This window comes from Kogia breviceps, chromosome 3 (assembly GCF_026419965.1).
Source record: "Kogia breviceps isolate mKogBre1 chromosome 3, mKogBre1 haplotype 1, whole genome shotgun sequence".
NCBI lineage: Eukaryota > Metazoa > Chordata > Mammalia > Artiodactyla > Physeteridae > Kogia > Kogia breviceps.
This window is the reverse complement of record NC_081312.1, coordinates 87,037,621-87,059,028: the sequence shown is the minus strand read 5'-3', so window position 1 is coordinate 87,059,028 and position 21,408 is coordinate 87,037,621. Positions and strand designations below refer to the sequence as shown.

The window sequence follows — 21,408 nt, the reverse complement described above, 5'->3', positions numbered from 1 at the left end:
GAAATAAGAAAGAAGCACTTGCATGCCTGGAGCCTCATTTAATCCTCATACCAACCCTATAAGGCTGGTATCATGGATTCTATTTTACCTACTTGGAAACTGAGGCTCAGAGAGGTTAAGTTTCTTTCCCGAGTTTGCATAACTAGCAAGTGGTGGACAGGATTGGACCAGGCTCCACAACCTTGCTCTTTTGTCTGGCCCTGGCTGTCCTATCACAGGGCTGGAGGTGGCCCTCATCGACCTCCAGAGCTCCTGGAACAACGTGCAGCACCACACGGAGGAGATCAGATCTCACGGCCTCCTTGTTTGCCGGGGCCAGGCCTTCAACATCACCCTGTACTTCAGGAACCGGGCCTTCTAGCCAGGCCTGGACAACATCATCTTCTTGGCTGAGGCTGGTAAGGACCCCGGATGGCTCGCAGGGGCCATGTGTGTGTGTGTGTTGTGGGGGATTTGGTGGGGTAGGAGGTCACCACAGAGGTCATCAGCTCTGCTTCCCTCTCAGGACCACTGCCAGACCTGGCCAAGGGGACTCAGGCTGTGTTCAGCCTGGCAGGTCATCATGGCCCCAGCCCCTGGATCGCCTCACTGGAGACCCCTGGGGCCACCTCCCTGGAGGTGAGCCTGTGCACCCCTCCCATGGCAGCCGTGGGTCAGTACCTCTTGAAGGTTCATATCAAATCCCTACAGGGGCCTGTCACGGCCTACCAGCTTCAATTCATCCTGCTCTTCAATCCCTGGTGCACAGGTAAGGTGGGATGACCGTGTGGGTTCCCTCATCTCTGCCCCTTTGTCAGTGCCATAGAGGGCCAGGCTCAAAGATTTCCAGACCCCTTCTCCCTAGCCACCCACAAATCTCCCCAATCCCACGTACTCAGCATCCACTCCCAACCACCAACAAGCAGGGTAGAGAAGCCTTGGTATTTATTTACTTATTCAGAACTTTAAAATGATGAACCAAGTCATCTTTACTTAAAAAGAAAACTATTACAATTAAGTTTGACTACTATTAACATCTACCATCATCATACATTCTAAAGTTAACTTGAGGTTTTTCATTATAAGACCAATAAATGCATTCCATTTTAAATTTGTGGAATGAAGTACAGGGTAAAAGGAAGGAAGGAAGGGATGGAGGGAGGGAGGGAGGAAAGAAAGAGAGAGAAAGAAAAAAGAAAGAAAAAGAGAGAAAGAAGAAAGAAAAGGAGGGAGAAAGGAAGGAAAGAAAGGAAGAGAGAAAGTGAGAGAGAAAGAAAGAGAGAAAGGAAGGAAGGGAGGGAAGAAAGAGAGAGAAAGAAAGAGGGAGAGAGAGAAAGAAAGAAAAGATGGAAGGGAGGGAGGAAGGAAAGAAAGGAGAGAAAGAGAGAGAGAGAGAAGAAAGAGAGAGAAAAGAGAGAAAAGAAAGAAGGAAGGAAAGAAAGAAGGAAAGAAAGAAAGAAAGAAAAGAAAGAAACAAAGAAAGAAACAAAGAAAGAAAGAAAAGCTCCGTCTAAGGTGAAAAGTAAAACCTTATCCCAATCTCCAAGTTCCATCCCCCAGAGGAAATCCTGTTAACATTTTCTTGTGTAGCCTTGCAGAAATGTTCTATATTTTATCAAATATGTATTTATGCATATATGCATGCGTGTGTGATTATACAATATATACTACAGATGGGATTATTTAATACAAAGCATGCTCTAACTTGCTTTTATCATTTAACCATTCAACTTCGGACATATTTTCCTATCAGTACATTTTTTTTTAATAGCTACGATTACTCCACTGTTTGGATGTACCAGATGTTTCTCATTAGTCCCCTACTTATGGGCATTTTGGCTGTTTCTAGTGTTTGTCTTAGACAGACAAAGCTACAGAGAGTGTCCCAGCACCACATATCCGGTAATCCCCATCCTCTAAATCTGCCTGGGGGCAGGGGTAGTTCCACAGACGTGCAGACACGGTGTGGACAGAAGGAAGGGCGAGCCAGGAGGAGAGAGCAGGAAGAAGGGCAGGGAGGGATGAGAGTAGGGGGTGGGTCTGGTGGGCTTTGGGGGCAGAGGCCAGACTCAACCAAGCCTTACTTCTGACTTAAAGGATGCCCCTGCTTCCCTTCCCCCCTCTCCCTCTCCCCCACCTTATCCCCAGGGGGCCTGCTGGTTCCACTTCTGGTCGTGCCAGAACCCAGAACCCTCACATCTCTCACCACTTCTCACTGCCCTGTCGCTGAACGGCTCAGAACTCTTACCCATCAGCCCGGTGAAGAGGCACTGCCACTAAATCAAGGAGGACAGCTGTCTGTCTGTCTCTCTGTTGTCCCAGTCTCTGTGTCTCTCTTACACACGCAAACACACACACACACACACACACACACACACACACACACACACGCATATCTCCCGGCCTCCTCCAAGACTAGGGGTTTCAGACTTGTACTGAGGGCCCCCCTGAGCTGTGGGGAGGAGAGTGATGATTGTGAGGGCTTCTCTTTTCAGGCTTGTGCCCCACCCAGGTCTCAGGGAGAACCTACAGGGGCTAGGGATTGGTAGGGGCTGAAGTCAGGATCAGTGGCTCCCCCATCACCACGGCCAAGATTATTGGCTGGGGAGACCCACACACCCTGTCTCAGGCCACTGCTCGTCCCCACTATGGAGAGGGATGTGCGTGCTCTCAACCATGAACCTGCAGCTCTCACCACACTGGTCCAAAACCTGATAAAATGCATGTCAGCCAGGAGTCCTTCTCCACCAGCGACCCCCACCCTCAGACTGTGTCTGAGGCTGCCTCTGAGGAAGTGGGGAGGGTACCATCACCTGAGGCTCAGGCAGGGCTTCCAGACAGTTCCAGGACACTGCAAGGAGGACATCTGCCCCCACGGCCTTTTGTTTGTTCATTCTTAACTTTAAAGAGAAATTTTTTTTATATCATAAAAGAGAAGTGTTCATTCCAGAAAATCTAGAGAACACCAACAGGCAAAAAGAAAAAAAATACTGCTAACATCTTTTAGAATAGGGTTCAAAATCCTCTGTTCATACACATATGTTTTTAACAAAACTCAATTCGTGCCCTACACATTATGTAACCTATTCAAGCTTAATATATCAAACAGATTTCTGTCTAAATATACAATTTTGTACCCTTATATTAATAGTGTACAGAATTCTGTGATGGAAATGATTATTTAACTAGTCCCAAAGAACAGGGCCTTTAGGTTGTTTCCAACTTTTCAGTGTTATAAACAGCAATCAGATGAGCAGCTTAAGTATCTAAATCTTTGTGCACTTTCTAAACACTTTGCTTAGAATAAATTCCTACAGAAGGAATGGTGAGGTCAATGCCAACCCCTAGGTTCCAGCTTTCTCATTTCCAAACAGGATTAGCTGAGTGTAGCAGAAAGAGAAGGGAACCTGGACTCACATGGGCTCTGTGTTCAAATTTCACTCTACTTATGTGTAGTTTGGGCAAGTTACTTATCACTCTGAGCCTGTTTCCTCAACCTTGAAATGGGGCTAGGAGGTAAATGTGCTCTGTAAACCAAGAAATTCCACCAAAGGTGATTTTTACTTCTACCCCATGTTCCTATTGAGCCTGTCGCTGGTGTTGATGGGGGGTAGGGGATGGGTCTCCCCAAGATGCCTCACTCATGCCCCTCTTGGAGTCACTGGGTTCTCTCCCCAGAGCTCAGTTTCTATAGCCCTGGGCCTTCTGGGGGTGGGAATGGAACAGGAAGGGTGGCATGACTTTTCTGCTTTGTGTCCTCCCTTTGATTCCCAGGAGACGCTGTCTACTTGGACAGTGAACCCCAGAGGCAGGAGTATGTCGTGAATGATTACGGCTTCCTACCAAAGGAACAAGAACTGGATCTGCCCCTGCCCCTGGAACTATGGACAGGTGAGTCTCAGCCCTGTTCATGGCCCATCCAGGCCCTGGGCTCCTAGGGAGAGCGGAGCAGGAGCAGATAGGAGGGTGCCCTTCACGCAAGCTTCACCCAGCACTGCTGACAAGTGCTGGTGCTGACCCAGCACCAGGAAGGTGTGAGACATGACCCCACACATGACCCTAGCCTGGGAGCTAGGGGAGCAGCCATAGAAAGTTGGAAGGTGTTCTTTGCTGATCACGTCTGATTTGGACAACAGGATTTAAGGGGGAAAGACAGCTGAAGGCACCCACTCAGGAATTCCACTAAGTAAGAGGGTGAGGATGAAGGGATAACAGTGACAGTGGCCATTATGGCGCCTGGTTTTCTGTTTGTTAACTGTGTTTCCAGCGGGGGCCCAGCTGCCACACTTACTTAATCCTCACAACCCCAGGCGACAGACCCTAGGATCAGTTCTGTCACGCTGAGGAAAACTTGTCCCCTGAACATCTCATCCAGAAGCACGGCTGATGAGCAGCGGTGCATCTCCCTCCCGATTACTATTTCCTCTTTGGTTATTTGCTTCTGAAAAAAAAAAAAAATATATATATATATATATATATATATATTTATTTGGCTGCATAGGGCACACAGGATCTTTAGTTGCAGCATGTGAACTCTAAGCTGCGGCACGTGGGATCTAGTTCCCTGACCAGGGATTGAACCCTGGACCCCTGAATTGGGAGTGTGGAGTCTTAGCCACTGGACCACCAGGGAAGTCCCTAGTTATTTGTTTTATTACGTATCTTTTTTTATTATAAAAGTAATACAGGGACTTCCCTGGTGGTCCAGTAGCTAAGATTCCATGCTTTCACTGCAGGGGCATGGGTTCCATCCCTAGTCAGGGAAATAAGATCCCACATGCCATGGGGCACAGCCAAAAAAATTTAAAAAGTAATACATATTCTTTTCTCTTATAGGTTATTACAAAATATTGAGTATAGTTCGCTGTGCTATATAGTAGGTCCTTGTTGGTTATCTATTTTATATATAGCAGTGTGTATATATTAACCCCAAGCTCCTAATTTATAACCTATAAGGGAAAAGAATCTGAAAAAGAATATATATATATATATATATATATATATATATATATATAACTGAATCACTGTGCTGTACACCTGAAATTAACATAACATTGTAAACCAACTATACTTCAATAAAAAAATAAAATTGGTATAAAATTTTTAAGAAGTAATACATAATTGCTTTAAAAACTTTACAGAGAAACATTACCAAAATAGGTACCTAGAATATGAAGGTCTTTCTAAGCACTGTCACCAGCAAAATGTACGTTCTTCTACATTTTGTTTTCTATGCATATTCTAAAACATGCGATTTTATTTGTAAAAATAGCATCGTATTAATTGCAATGCTCTGCAACTCCTGTGTTACTGAAAGCCTGCCTCTCACTGAAAGCTCAGCCGACAGCAGGAAGCCCAGTGCCAGGCCAGGGAAAGGGTTCTTAAGGCTGAGCCCCAGCACAAAAACACTCTCAGGGTAGCAGAGAAGAGGGCCAGCTCTGGCTGCTCAGAAGGGGTGTTGGCTGGAAAATCCTGAGGGGGGCTTATAGAGCTTGTATCGGTTTGATATGAGTCCCTCTCCTGGACTTGCCCAAATAGAACTCCAGCACATGTAGCCTCAGGCCTAGCCTCGGCCCCTGGGGTGGCTATAGTCAAGATGAGACATGGCAGCCTCAACTGGTCCCAATTGACATCCCCAGCTCCTCACTCAGCTTGGGCAGATGGGGATCCTGGAGAGCCCCTGGACAGGAGTTGGCTGTCATCTGTGAGAAACAGAAGTGAGGAGTTGATGCCTTCTGAGCCCTGGGTTCTCTCTCTCTCTCTTCTTCAGTAAACGTATATTGAATGCCTGCTCAGAGCTAGGCAAGGGACTGGGTGCTAGAAGCATGAAAATGAATGAAACACTGTCCCTGAGCCCACAGTAAAGTGGGGACTTGCTCACATAAGCAGGTCGCTTATTACACAGTGGGGTCTGTAAAGATTGAGCGCCAGGCAGAGGGTGTTCTGGGAGCCTGGAGGAAGAGCACTCGTTTGGGCATGGGGGTGCCAGGGAAGCTTCCTGGGAGAGGGGGTGCTTGAACTGAGTTAGCCAAGTGAAGGAAGGGGGAAAATATCCCAGTCAGAGGGAAGCATGGGCAAAGACACAAAGGTGGGAAAGGGTCTGGCCTGCTGCAGGGGTTACAAGGAATCTGGTGTTGCTGGAGCAAAAGACGGTGAGACGGCGGGGGTTACTGAGACATGAAGCTGGAGAGGTAGAAGGGGGCCAGATCAGGGAGGGTCTTATGCACCTTGTAGAGGAGGTTACAGCTTTGATCCTGTAGGCCACAGGAGCCGTTGAACATTTTAAAGCAGAAAAGTGAGCCGATCAAACTGTCCCCTGGGGAAGATGGATCAGAGAAGCCTCCGAATCCTGTTTATTGTCCAGTGTTCCATGGGAATAAATGGAACACTGTCATTTACTCTCATTCAACAAAGATGCACAGAGTCACTACTATGTGCTGGGCACTGTGCCAGGTCTGGGGGTAGAGTTGTAAGAACAACTGGAGAGAAACACGCATACAGCCAGGCAGGGAGGACAGACCTTGGCTACCGCATTGTAACTGAGTCTGATGAGTAAAGAGATGTGGCCAGGGCCGTGGAGAAAAACCAGGCTCTGGCTCAAGGAAAGCCTCAGAGGAAGCGGCGTTCATGACAAGCCTGAAGGATACGGAGTCAGCCTGTCTTCGGTAAAAATTTTCCATAACTCACATGCTATTAGTCAATCCAAAGCTCCACTGGATCACAGGTGCCGTGGCAAGTCGGGGCCATCACCTCAGCACTAGCTGCCAGTGATGAGCTGGGTCAGCAGGTGCGGGTGGAAGATGAGACAACGTGGCTTTAGCAAGAACATCCCAGGAGCTCCATGAGTGTGGGATTAAAGGGGAGAAGAGGGAGAAACAGATGTTTCAGCCAGATTCATTGGGAAAAACTACAGGAATTTAACAGGCAGGACATACAAACTGGGTGAGTTGTGACCCCAGAGCTTTGAGACCCTGTACCTGCCCCAGAGGCAGGGCAGTCCATGGCTGTGCTGCTAGACACAGTTTCCTTCCAAATGGGCTTGTATTCCACAAACGCACTCCATTGGACAGCTGGGCGGGGTGGGTCATGCATTTCTTTTCATATCACGTGTGCCAAGTCTCGGCACCTTGCCTCTCTGCATCTCCTCTCACAGTTTTAAGAGAATATCATAGACATCTGCCTGGAGCTGCTAGACAAGAGCCTGAACTTGAAGGTCGACCCAGCCACAGACTATGCCCTGCGGGGCAGCCCCATCCACATCAGCAGAGTGGTGTGTGCCATGGTGAGGCTGGGTCTCTTTCTGCCCACCCAGGGTGTGTCCAGGGAGGGAGGAAGCTGTGAAGGGGAGCCCTGCCTACTCACGGTTGCCCTGCAGTGAGGGAATGAAGAGTTGAGAGGCAGAGGCCCTCCAGCAAAGACATTTTTGATGAGACTGATGAAAGAATGTGGGTAACAGGTTTTCTCAACTCAGCTCTGAAAGAGCTGGGTGTGGGCCATCACCTTCATTAATTCCAAATTGCATTTTTTGGGAAAGACTAAGTGTAGCTCTGGTTTGGGAAATGGTCTCGTTTCTAAATTTCTGCTCTTAGAGCCAAGCTCTGGCTTTGCAGGGATGGGGGATGGAGGGTGGGTAGAAACAGAATAATAAACTAATTAACAGTGGTACACAAGTCAGAATAGCTGGCTTCCAACCCTCACCCCTTCCCCAGCAGGTCTGGAAGCTCCTAGGTAAAATGAGATCAAAGTCTCCTGCATCTCAGGCCCAGGGTCCTTGCAAAGGCAACTCACACCTCACATCTCGTTGAGGAAAGGGCTGCTTCTAATGCTTCTACATATGGCTTCTCTTCAGATCAACAGCAACGATGACCGTGGGGTGCTCAATGGAGACTGGAGTGAGAATTACTCAGATGGCATCAACCCTGTGGAGTGGATGGACAGCGTGCCATCCTAAGGCAGTGGAATGCCACAGGCTGCCAGCCAGTGTGCTACGGGCAGTGCTGGGTCTTTGCCGCTGTCACGTGCACAGGTAGGGAGTGGAAAGGGCCCCATGGAAAGATAAAAAATACAATGGCTCATGTCGCAACCCTCTGAACCATTCTTGTCCCAGAAATCTCACACAGTTCCCACCAAGGGACATTTGCAAGGAAGCAAAACGTCTCATCAGTGACCTCAGGCTTCACATACCTGAGCTCTTTTCAGAAGGTGGTTCCGAGGGGAAAACCACACACTTCTCAGAACCCGGCGCCCTTCCCTTCTTCTGAACTTGGACAACCTAACAGAATCCTCTTAAGAGCCTGGCTGGGAATTGCCCAGGTCCAAGACAGGAATGAGGTCAGAGGCCAAGTGATTAGAAAACTTACAAACTGATTAGTGTTCTTTCTGAGCACAGAGAATGGGCTTGATGCAGATGCATACATGGGAGGGAAAGGTGTGTCTGAGCAGGGGTATGGGCCACGGGGCCAGAGCAAGATGGCAGACGAAGAACAATGACCTTGAATCTAGGGTTGCGCATGTTCAGAGGGCCTGGAGGCCTGATTCAGCCCAGGGAGTCAGGGGAAGGGGGACCAAGAGAGATCAGCTTTTCAGATAGGGAGTGAATGCTACATTAGTAGAAGAAAAGCTTAAAAATTGGTACTGGGAAAGAGGGCAACTGGAAATTGGTTTGCTGGTGGCAAGAGGAGCAAGCTGGAGGAAGGGGATGAGACTGTTGAGGGACAGAACACCTGGAAATGAGTTATATACTGGAGATAGCAAGAGGAGGCTTTCTGCTTCACTCACGGCCAGACTTGCTCCTGGTCCTTACCCTGCCCCCAGGCCTAGGCTGGCTCTCCGCCTTCTGGCAGGCATACCTATGTACCTGACTTGGGCCACAATCAGGAAGTTACTCTTGTTGGCTGGGCAAAGAGGCCAAGTATGGCTTTTTCTCATGAGACTCTCTAGTCTAATCCAGGGAAGCCAGATCTGCCCACAACTTGGTGTTTATTGAGGGCTCAGGCCTTTTGTGTAGAAATTTCCTGTATACAAAGGCTGGTGCAGTGTGCGTGTGTGTGCGTGTGTGCACGCTGGACCCATCTCCAGACTCTCGCAGGAAGCCTAGGGAGCCCCAGGCTGCTAAGAAGCAGGTGCCAGCCCCCTGTCCAAGGGCACCAGGAGGTTTCTGTCAGCACCCACAGAAGATGACTTCTGTCATCTTGGCGAGGGGGAGCTACTCTTCTCTGCAGCTGCACAGCCCCATCTGGCGTTGGATGCCTTGATTGCCCAGGGATAAAAAACCAGGAATTCGACAGCTTTGATGCCCAGAGTCACAGACATTTGGGTGAACTGGGATGTCTGAGTCATCCAGGGATCAGGCATAAGACTGAAGGCAGAGAATGGATCAATCTTGTATATGATAGAGAGGGAGATTTCCTGGGCCTGGAAGAGCCGAGAGTCTAATGGGCCAGGTGCGTGTGTGTAGAAGAAGAGGGTCAGGGGTTTGGGTGTGGTTGTCTGGAACTTGTTGGTGAGAAAGATGGAGCCAGTGAATGGAGATTATGCTATGAGAGCAGACCAATTAAAATGTTTATGAGAATCACGGAGCTTTAGTGACCTAGGAAGCAAAGGGTTGGGCAAAGTGGGTCAAACGTGGCCTGGTCCACCTGCAGCTCAATCAATACCAGCCTTCCCCAACAGGGCCACCATGTTGTACATTAATAAATATGTCTATCAGTTTGGAAAACTCATTCATTCATCCAACAACACATACTGAGTCCTTATGCTAGGCACTGTGCTTCTAATAATCTTGGTTATAAAGACGGGTAAGACCCAGCCTCAAACCTCCACTAAAAGTCAAGGATTTAGTCAAACTCCTTAACCCAATACAGTTGCCAAAGCATGTTGTTAAAAATTATTATTATTGTTATTCTTTAACAATCACAATAGCTGACACTTACTGGGTACTTCCTTGGTGCCAGGCATTGTGCTAAAATCTTGACAGCCTAGAGTAATGGTGAAGCTTGGGTTCAATAACCAGCACTACCATTAATTGTCTGAGTAACCTTGGGCAAGTCATTTAACTTGTACCTCAGTCTCCTCAGACATATGATGGGAAAATTAATAGTACCTATCTCATCGGGTTGTTGAAAGGATTGACTGAGTTCATACATGGAGAGTGCTTAAAATAATGCCTGGCTACAGTGAGAATTCAGTAAGTTCTAACTAGGATCACCTTGTTTGATTCCCCAGAAGAACTTTAGAGGTAGGCTCTATCATTATCTCCATTTTACAGATGAGGAAATTGAGTGACAGAGCTAGTCTCACATCGAGGTCTGGCTGGCTGTAACCACTAGCCTATACTGCTTCATGAATGATGCTAGCAGCTGCCATTTAGCCAGCATTCCCTGTGCTTAAGGCACATGCTGGGTACTTTACAATGCTCACAACCATCTGCAAAGTAGATACCATTAATTACATTTTACAGATGAGAAAACTGAGGCTTAAGGTGACCACGTGACTCTAGTCGGACTCAGAAGTGCATTCTCCCCTCTGCAGCTCTTCCTCCCTGTATTACCTGTTTTAATAACATCAGCATATTGACTTCAACTTCCTAAAGAAAAATCACAAAAAGGAGATTTTCCATGCATCAAAGATACGATTATAATTTTTTGGACAGATGTTTCCTTGACATCAATTTACTTGGCTGTTAACTTTGGGAATTTCAGATAAATCCCTGACCTGCCCTCCTTCCAGTGCCCATGTCTGACTGCTCCATAGGTCTCTCTCAGTCATTAGGCTTTTTCTGTCCTGGCCATCCACTCCTTGTGACAAGGTCAGACCCCTCAGCCCTGAGGTCTATGAAGTAGCCTGGATGCCTTGCTCTGTAACAAGGGAACAGAAGGGAGAGTGATGTTCTGTTGCCTGAAAATTCTCCCCAAATCCAGGCGTCAAAAAGCCACCTATGGTACTATATGATTCCATATACGTGAAATGTCCAGAATAGGCCAATTTATACAGACAGAGAGCAGATTCGTGGTTGCCTAGGGCTGGGGGACGGGAGAATGGGAAGTGACTGCTAGCAGGCGTGGAGTGTCTTTCTGAGGTGAAGAAATGGTCTGGGATTAGACAGTGGAGATTGTTATGCAACCTGTGAATGTATTACACACCACTGAATTGTACACTTTAAAAGGGTAAATTTTGTGACATGTGGATTATATCTCAATAAAGTTGTTTAAAAAAGAAAAGCCAGGCATCCTGGGGATGTGCCTGGTCTGTCCCTGCCCACAGCTGCAGGAGGTGGGGTGGGGGCATCCGTGACTTGGGCTTGAGGGTTGGGACACTGAGCAGGCCTATGGGCATCATCCCCTCCTCTGTAAAGTAGGGTCCTGGGCCCAGAGCCCCAGAGGAAGGTGCAGGGAAATAGCCTGGGAGATGAGGAGGCTGTGTGCTTAGGGCACCCAAAACTACCCCACATGTACACCTTTTACATACTGGATTCCCAATGATCTGGCTCGCATGTAGAGTCCTCTGCTTAAAACCACTGTGAACACCCCTGGGTTAGAAGTCATCTAAGATTTCTTCTCACTCAGTTGTATAGTGGTCTCTGTGAAGTGTCTCATTATCGTCATTTCAATACAATAAGTCTAGTCCTCATTGTTTTTACTGAGCCCTTCCTTCTCAAAGAAGGAACATCAGCCAAGGTCCTGGCACATTATTTTGCCTCAACCTTTGGCTTAAGTATGAATCTACTGTTATTCCCCACTGATTTATGAGACATCAAGGACTGTATGGAATGTTCCCTCGCAGGGTGATGGGTTAACATGTGGCAAGCACTTGGGAAAATGTCTGGCACATGCTGAGATTGACATGAGTGTCAGCTATTATACAATTGCTGTTAGCAATTAGCCTGATACTGCCCTTTTAAAAATATAAATTTATTTATTTATTTAATTTATTTTTTGGCTGCATTGGGTCTTTGTTGCTGCACTCAGGCTTTCTCTAGTTGTGGTGAGCAGGGCTACTATTCATTGCAGTGCACGGGCTTCTCACTGCGGTGGCTTCTCTTGTTGTGGAGCATGGGCTCTAGGTACGCAGGCTTCAGTAGTTGTGGCACGTAGGCTCAGTAGTTGTGGCACATGGGCTTAGCTGTTCCGTGGCATGTGGGATCTTCCCGGACCAGGGCTCAAACCGTGTCCCCTGCCTTGGCAGGCAGATTCTTAACCACTGCACCACCAGGGAAGTCCCAATACTGCTTTTTTTACATTGAAGTATAGTTGGTTTACAATGTTGTGTTAGTTTCAGGTATACAGCAAAGTGATTCAGTTATTCTTTTTCAGTTTCTTTTCCCTTATAGATTATTACAAGATATTGAGTAGAGTTCCTGTGCTATACAGTAGGTCCTTGTTGGTTATCTATTTTATATATAGTAGTGTGTATCTGTTAATCCCAAACTCCTAATTTATCCCTCTCCCTCCCTTTCCACTTTGGTAACCATAAGTTTGTTTTCTCTGCCTGTGAGTCTATTTTTGTTTTGTAAATAAGTTCATTTGAATGAGTGCTGAATGGCTGAGTGAAGAGACATAGTAATTAATGCCAGGAGTGTGGTGTGGTGTAATATACCTTAGGAACTCTGCAGTCCTTTTCCTGACTCTTGTCCACCTTTGTCCATGTGCAACTGTGTGAATGTGCATGCATGTGTGTGCACACATACAAACACACATGCCCCATAAGGGTTTCTCTTCTACGAGGGACTCAGCTCCCACCAAATTATCCATGAAAGAGTCACGTGAGTCTCATGTTAAACTGAGGCATCAGGACTGACAGTCTGCAGAAGTGAGGTTAAAGAAAACTCACGTCAACATGAATTTAATGAGCATCTACTCTGGGCAGCACTGTGCTAGGAATGAAGAAACGCAAGAAAAGTATTTGATCTGAGCCCTACTCTAGAGGGATTTGTAATCTGGCTGACAAGATAAGATAAATATATGAGATCACAGAGAGCTTCATGCATTGACAAAATGTGTGGCATTGGTGACTGGAATCAAGTGAGAGCATGGGAAGGGAGATTAGTGTGGCATGGAGTAGTCAGTGAAAACTGCACAGAGGAAGGCGCGTTGAGAACGAGGCGTTGCTGGGATGTCTAGTGAAGTTGCAGTGTTGCGGCTTGTAGTTAAAAGCCTGAGGGGTTTTGAGATCAGAGAAATGTGGGTTTAATTCCTGCCCTGCCTCTCCTTTTCCTGCCACGTGACTTCAACCTCTCTAAACTTCAGCTTTTTCCTCTTCAAAGGTGGGCTAATCACAGCGCTGTGGAGAGGATTAAGTGTGATTATGCCTGTGCAGTGCTTGGCACCATGCCTGGCACCTATGAGGATGCTGATGTCATCGACTGGCAAGGAAGCTTGGAAAGAATGAAAGACAAGCTTGGTTGGGGATGTGCTTAGCGACAGCAAGGTGTCCATGTAGGCTCAAGATTCAAATTCAGGAGTCGTGGGCAAAGAGTGAGAGATGAAGCCACAAGACAGGAGGAGCTCTTTGCGGGGGTACAGAGAAAGCAGGACAGAGGGGGCAAAACCCCATGAAACATGTATGTGCACAACTGTGCAGATCCAAATTCTGTCAGCTCCCTTCGAGTGATACTAAAGCTACAGCCTTGGCCTTCTCCCTATGTAAGAAACAATTCTTGTCCCTCTGTTGCCTCACTGCGACAGCTGTTGTCCCCTATCCCAGTCCTCTCACAACGCACGATGAGGAAATGGTGAGAATGGATCAGTGCAAATCCATTACCACTCAAAGCTTATGCTCTACAGACAGTCAAGCTTGGTAATCATAGCACAGCACACAGTGACGGTGCTGTGCTGAAGTGGGAAATCACCAGAATAGACAAAAGATTCAAGACATTCATTCACCCATCACCTGTAGTGCAAAGATGCACTACATTTCTGCAATATAGGCCTGACTTGTATTGTTAATGGTTGTATAATGATAAAGCTATCACACAATCCCTGCCCTCAGGAAGACAGACTCATAAACAAATCATTACACACCATGTACCACGTCTAGTAGAGAACTCAGAGCGCCACGAGACCAATGACCTGTGCTCAGGTGGAAAAGTGCCCATCCCACCATGTCTAGCAGGAGTTGACAACACCACTGGCACTTCATGAATTCATCAATCATGGTGAAGACTGGAGGCTTGCTCCTTGCTCTCCCTGCCCACCCCTCCTTGGCATGTGCTCTTATTACCATAGTGTTATACACCCTCCTGACTGTAATCTTAACATAAATGTGCCCATGCAATGCTCCTGAGTCACTTGCATGCTCTTGCCTCACTCTTGTCTCATGCTCCTTCAGTGGCAGCTTTTCCCACCTTCACCCTGCCCTCCGAGGCAGTCCTGTGTCACCTCCACCTATAATTCATTGTCAGCTCTGCTCACTCCCTGCCCTCCGTTCCTTGCAGACCTGTGCAGACCTGCCGTTCCAAGGAAGTGCATGCTTCCCCTTTGGGCTTCTCTCCTACCCTTCCTGGGCTGCATCCAAGGATGTGTCCCCACCCCAGGCTGGAAGGGCTTTGTGCCAAAGTATAAGAAGGAGCCTAAACTAAAATCTATAAGCAAATAAATGCTTAGTATAAATAAGTATCTAAACTAAAATTTATAAACATTTAAAAATGACAGTAGTATTTGTGAAGAACCCTTAGAAATATCTGTATTTTTTGACTCAGTCATTTTACCTCTTGGAATCTGTCCCAACTGGGGAAAAGTAGAAATTGATCTACAGAGATGTCCATCACAGTATTATTTACAATAGGGGAAAAATTAGAAACCAAGCAAATGTCTAAAAATAACCTCTGCTGAAGTGAAAAAAAAATACATTAACCCATAAAAATACCAAAAAATGGGAGAGGGGGATTGAAATGCTTTTCTTTATAGAAGAATGCCAGCTAATACAGGTAGAAGAAATGATAGTGTTAGAATATGATCATTTTGGTACCACCAGTATAATAATTCAGGTAAGGATCATCAAGGATGCTAAAATTACTTGGTGAAAGATTGTTAGGGAGCAGCATATTTCATGCTAGTGATTGCTTGTTAAATGACAGGGAAAGAATACTTCCATCGGGCATTAATCTGACCTTAATCAAATAGTTAAACTTAGGCCCCCAATAGTAGAACAAATGGACAGCCTGTGCCTTCTGATGTGATTCAGAGGGATTCACACAACATCACATATGCAGTATTCTTGTCAAAAATGTTAACTCTGAAGTTAACAAAGAGGAATCAACCAGGCAAATCCAGAATATGGGGCCTTCTACTAATCAAGTGACCTAAATTATTAAAAGACTGTTCTAGCTGAAAGGATATTCTTTTGGTTTAAAAGTAACTAGAAAGATATAACCAAATGCAATGCATGTACTCTGATTGGATTCTGGACAAGGGGGCAAAAAACAGATATAAAAGACATTTGAAAATGTGAAGATGGATTTTATACTATTAAATCCATGTTAAATTTCTTGACTTTGTAAAAAAAATTAACCTCTGCTAGAAATCTTGCTTTTGGAAAATATTTGATAACATGTAAAAATGGGTGGGTTGTATAATAAGGGGAAAATACTAGAATGCTGAACTGTGTGCACCTGTGGGAGGTGGGCTCAGAACCGGCGACAAGCTTAGCAGTGAAACCAGGATTTGAGGGGTAGCTCTGCCGCTTCCTAGCTGTGTGGCTTTAGTCAAGGTAGCAAACTTTTCTTAGCCTCTGATTCTTCATCTGTAAAACAGGGATAATAACAGCAGCTTCCGTGTAGAGCTGTCCTGAGCACAGTATATGTGAAATATTTAGCATCATGCCTGGCTGGCAGACACTGCTGTTATCATTATTTTTTTTTTAACTTTTTTTTTTTTTTTTTTTTTTTTTTGCGGTACGCAGGCCTCTCACTGCTGTGGCCTCTCCCATTGTGGAGCACAGGCTCAGGACACGCAGGCTCAGCGGCCATGGCTCATAGGCCCAGCCGCTCCGCAGCATGTGGGATCCTCCCAGACGGGGGCACAAACCCACGTCCCCTGCATCGGCAGGCGGACTCTCAACCACTGAGCCACCAGGGAAGCCCTATCATTATTATTGAATTAGGTGGACTGTCACCATTGGACTTGAGGGGACAGGGATCCCCAGGGGATTGGTGGTGGGATGGGCTGGGGGATATTGCTGTTCTTAAAAGAGTGCAGAATCACGAAAAATATGGCAGAGGTCAAAGAAAAGAAGCTGGCTGGCAAAGGAAAGGGATGGCCCCTCAGGCATAAAGACAACATTCTACCTCCTTTCAAGAACTTCTCCATTAGGTACAGACTCTCACTTGCCTAGGCTTTTGTTACAGTTTCCTTCCCTTCCTGGCTGGATCTGTAATACTTTCCTCAATAAGCTTCCAAGACAGTACACCCACAGAGAAGGGGGAATCCAAGCGGCAGAACGCTGCCTAAAAATCTGATGGTCTTACTCCTTACCACAGGAGTGAAAAAAATTCCACAGTTTGGTTTGAAGATAGAGATTTATGGCCAGGAGAGAAGTGAGGCAAGTCAAGCTGCTGAGTCTTGCCAAAGGAGGCGTGCCTCTCCCACCCTGCTGGCTGGGGCAGGGGAACCCAACACTTGCTAGATCCTCTATTGGCCCTGACAGTGCTTGTCTGAGCAACCAGGTGCCTAACCTTTGTGTGGAGCCCCAGGGAGAGGAGCTCAGAAAGGTGGGGAGGGAAGTTGGAAGTGTCACCCACCCAGTGCCCCAGACAGCTCCTGCCTGCCAAATGCATGATTTCCCTGAGCCTAGGGCGCTAAGTCCAGGAATCCACAGCCCACAGGAGATTTTTCTGTCCTTTCTACAGTGATGAGGTGCCTGGGGATCCCCACCCAGGTAATCACCAACTTTGGCCACGACACAGACGGAAACCTGATCATAGATGAGTATTATGACAACACAGGCAGGATTCTGGAGAGTAAGAAGGACAGTGTCTGGTGAGAGACACCTTCTCTTTCTAGGGCAAACCCTACCAGCAGGAAGCAGGGCAGGACTGTACCTACCAGTTTGCTGCTCTCTCATGCCTCACCCCCATTTTCACCAGCCCCAGGGCTTGCTAGCCCCAGCCCGAAGGCTGGGAGGCAGCTGAACACAAATACAACGATTTTCTGAGTCTAGAACTGTCAAATCACAAGAGCTCTCTGCCCTGGGGGAGTTTTCCCCTTTGTCACCTCCTTCATTTAATACTCAGCCTGTGGCTCTGACCACAGGAGGGCCTGAAGTCTCACCTCTGGACACAAAAAACCTCTGCCTCTGTAACTGCTTCTGTGAGTCAGCAGCACATACAGGAAAGGGCTACAGGGGTCTCTTTGAGAGAGAGTGAAGGGTTTTTAACTTCCGTTTGGCTCTGGAAACCTTCACTCTTATTTACAAACAGAGGAAAACTCTTTTCCCGGCAAGTTGAGGCTCACAGGAGGAAGAGCGGTCACCTATCACCCACGGAGGGGTGCAGGCCTGCAGTGCCCTGTCTTTCTATCTAGCCATCCATCACTCATCGCCCCCTTGCTCCAGAAAGAACTTGAGCATCACAAACTCTCCCTCACCTTCATCTGACACCCACTCCTCGCTTCTCCCTCAGGAATTTCCACGTCTGGAATGAGTGCTGGATGGACCGGAATGACCTCCCTCCTGGATACGGAGGCTGGCAGGTGCTGGACGCCACACCTCAGGAATGAGCGACAGTGAGGCTCTTGGGAGGACAGGCAGACCCCACGCCCACAGAAACAGACCCGACCCCACCCGGCCCTGCAGCCACAGCCCACTGAGGCCCCCTGTTCCCCTTTAGGCCTCTACTGCTGCGGCCCTGCCTCCATCAGAGCCATCAAAGAAGGAGAGGTGGATCTGACTATGACACAGCCTTCGCCTTCTCCATGGTAAATGCTGACTGCATGGCCTGGCTGGTCTTTGGAGGGTAGGAGCAGAAACTTCACCTGGACACCAATTCTGCTGGCAATTTTATCAGCACCAAGAGCATCCAGAGTGATGAGCGGGATGACATCATGGAAAACTGCAAGTACGAAGGTACGACCAAGCCCTATGGGCACCTTCCCTACTACCCCAGGGAACCTCTCTGCCAGCTGGGGCAGCCCTCTGGGGTGTGGATGGGCAGGACCCAGGCCCACTGTCTCCTCAGCCCTTCAGTTTTAAGGTCCCAGTTGGGGTGTCCCCACTGCCTCACTTCCTCATGCCCACCCCCACCCCCCACTCCCCACAGGCCAGTGATCACCCTCCACAAGATGGTCACATGGATTGCAGGGCCACTGACAGGCATCCCGTCAACAGTGTATGAATTCCTTGCCCCTGCCTTCCCGAAAAATCAGCCTCCCACTGAAGATGGCAGGGGATTGAGTAAACTCCTATTAATTTTATCAATTCCATTTAGCTTATTGTTTGATTCGTGTTTCACTGGGTGTTTGGAGGACAGGCCAGACCACAGCCAGCACCGAGGCCCATGTAAGGCCAAATGTTCACTCCTACGTCTACCCTGTGCAGAGGATGATTCTGAGAGATGGGAGCCTTAGCAGGCTCTTCTGACCCAAGCCAGCAAGAGCAAGGGGCATCTACATCAGTCAGCTGTGGACTGATTCCTGGAAATTGAGACAAACTACTAGTTTCAACCACCAGGGAGCCAAGCAAAAAGACGCAGTCCAAGAGGGCCAGAAGCAGGGTAAGGGGCAGGATCCAAGCAGGAGTGATTCATGACTACATGGGGCGGGGGCAGGGGTACCTGAGGTTCCTGGGAGTGCCAGCAAGTGGCTGTCTGTGGTTTGTCCGTGTCGGCCTTTGGGACCAACACAGAGGAGCTCCAGAGTCTGAGCCTGAGAGACAAGCCCTGAACATATCCAAGGGTACTGGCAATCATCCCCTCCAGCCCCGTTCTCTCTGTGGCTATTTTGGTGGGGGATCCTGAGGACAAGTGGTTTATCACTGAGGAGATTCAAGAACTACTGGAAGGAAGGAGAGTGAGCAAGGGAGACGGGGAAGGGGAGGAAGCCAATGCAGAGCACCTTGTCAGGCATGTTAGCACTGTGGGCAGCTGGGGCTCAGTCCTGCTGGGGGCCCTGCCAGTGGGGTGGCCTGGGAAAATGCAGGACGAAGAATGCTGTTGTCTAACCATGGCCCAAATTAGTTGTTGTTAATCTGAAATCCAAATGGAACCGCCCTGTATTTTTATTTGCTAAATCTGGCAACCCGATCAGAGATTTAGTGTAAAGTGTAGAACAACACCGCAGATTTATCCCACCCACGAGGCAAGGGGCCTAGGCTCTTTATCCACCAACTCCTTTCAGTCAGGGGTTGAGGGCTGCTCCTTGGGGGGCGTAACTTCCCTAGCACTCCTGGCCTGCTCCACGCATGGGCGGAGTCAGCTCCGGTGGCAGAGAAAGCCACAAAGAGCCGCAGATGCTAGAATGTGAAATTAGGGCACGTGGGCACTGAAACAGCAAGTGCCAACGAGATGTTGAGTGGGGCACTGACAGCATGTGCTACAGAGGTCCACAGGGTTCTGCTGTGAACTTGGGCTGGGGGTTGGTTGGGGCTATTTTCCAGTGGGCCTGAGGGTCCTGCTCAGTCAGATAGCATTCTGTCTCCTCCCACTGGACTGGCAGAATCTGGGGGTCGAGCAGCCCACAGATGAGCTAAGTCTGATTCACACCTCTCTGGGCTCACTTACTGAAGCCAATGTTGCAAGATCCTCTTCTGCCTGGATCCAGGCTTAGAATGACCCCAGAGAGAGAGGAGAAGAGTGGCCTCAGCCTGGGGAGATTGTGGGGCTGCACTGAGGGGACCAGTAAGCGCTCAGTGAAGGCAGCTAATGGGATTATTAGGGAAGCACGGATGAGTGTTCCTGCACATCCTGGCCACAGCGCCTGCCCAGGACAGAAGCCTGAGTGCTCTGGAAACTCGGCTTGCCTGAATTTCCTCCTTTTATTTTTTTAATTTTTCACTGTAGCTTCTCAGTTTCTCAATTTCCAGGAATTAGTCTACAACTGACCAATAATTTGGTCCTGGAGCAGAAAATCACACCATGTCCTGTTGTCTTTTAAGAGGTTTATTCCTCTGCATTGTGAGCCTTCATCTTTCCCTTGGGGAACACGGGATAGAGTCCAGTGGTCATGAGCACAGATTTTCACGTCAGACGAATTTGGTTTCCATTTGACTCTGCCCTGTGCAAGTTGTGTGACTTGGGCGAGTGACATGACCTCTCTGAGTCCCATTTTCCTCATCTGTATATGGAACAATAATAATGATAGTAATACATCTCTCTCACAGTTGATATGAAGACGAAAGGTATAAGAGCTCAGCAGGGCTTCCCTGGTGGCGCAGTGGTTGAGAGTCCGCCTGCCGATGCAGGGGACACGGGTTCGTGCCCCGGTCCGGGAAGATCCCACATGTCGTGGAGCGGCTGGGCCCGTGAGCCATGGCTGCTGAGCCTGCGCGTCCGGAGCCTGTGCTCCGCAATGGGAGAGGCCGCAACAGTGAGAGGCCCGCGTACCACAAAAAAATAAATAAATAAAATAAAATAAAATAAAATAGCTCAGCAGAGTGTGACTCTTGGAAAGACTTGATGACTGGTAGGGAGCCTTTGTTATTGGAAATGAAGGTTTTAACACCCTGGTGGAGCCTCTGCTGAGGGTGTTCAGCCAAGGTTTACCCTTTGTGTAAGCCTGGCCCACAGCTGGTTCTGTGCTCTGTCCTCCCAGGTTCCCTCCAGGAGAGGCAGGTGCTTCTGAAGGTTCTTCAGAAGCTGAAGCCTGGAAGGTCCCAAGGCACCCTCCAAACAGAATCACAAACTTCCAGGTCCATGCTGCCAAGGGACAGTCCTAGGAGCCTTGCTACACCTTCCCTTCAGCCCAGTGATGTTGTCCAGGTCTCCCTGAAATTCCAGCCACTCGACCCACCTGACATGGGCCGGAACATAAGTTTTGTCCTGCTGGCCCTTAACATGTCACCCCAGTTCAAGGACCTCAAAGTGAACCTGAGTGCCCAGTCTCTGCTGCATGATGGCAGCCCCCTGCCCCCATTCTGGCAGGACACAGCCTTCATCACACTCTCTCCTGAAGAAGGTATGGGCTCTGGGTATAGGCATGGGGACAGTCTGTGAACACAGAGTGGCTTATGGAAATGCCAGTGGGGTCACGCCAGCCAACAAGGGTTTGGGGGCAGACCCCTGTGACCCTGGTCTTCCTAGTGGCCCCTCCAGCACAGAGTCTTTCTCCTTCCCTTCCTTCCTTCCCTCTCCATCCCTTCTCCTCTCCTGCTATTTCTTTCCTTTGTCCTCCTCCTTTTTCTCCTCCAATCCTTCCTTTACTACTTCAAGGAATATAGCCTGGGTTAGTGGGGACAGACTGAGCTTTGAAGTCATCCAGACCTTGGTCAGAGCCTCAGTGCACC

At 48.2% G+C, this 21,408-nt stretch overlaps 1 protein-coding gene across 1 annotated transcript in view; it reads left to right on the top strand.

The window, feature by feature from the left end:
* Window positions 1-21,408, top strand: part of TGM5 (transglutaminase 5) — a 28,410-nt gene that overhangs the window by 4,999 nt on the left and 2,003 nt on the right. The window contains 11 exon segments of the mRNA XM_067030697.1: window positions 219-398; window positions 3,754-3,817; window positions 3,819-3,870; window positions 7,133-7,261; window positions 7,829-7,907; window positions 7,910-8,005; window positions 16,823-16,952; window positions 17,594-17,696; window positions 17,782-17,857; window positions 17,860-18,036; window positions 20,718-21,080. Of these exon segments, the coding sequence (XP_066886798.1) occupies window positions 219-398; window positions 3,754-3,817; window positions 3,819-3,870; window positions 7,133-7,261; window positions 7,829-7,907; window positions 7,910-8,005; window positions 16,823-16,952; window positions 17,594-17,696; window positions 17,782-17,857; window positions 17,860-18,036; window positions 20,718-21,080 (1,449 nt within the window).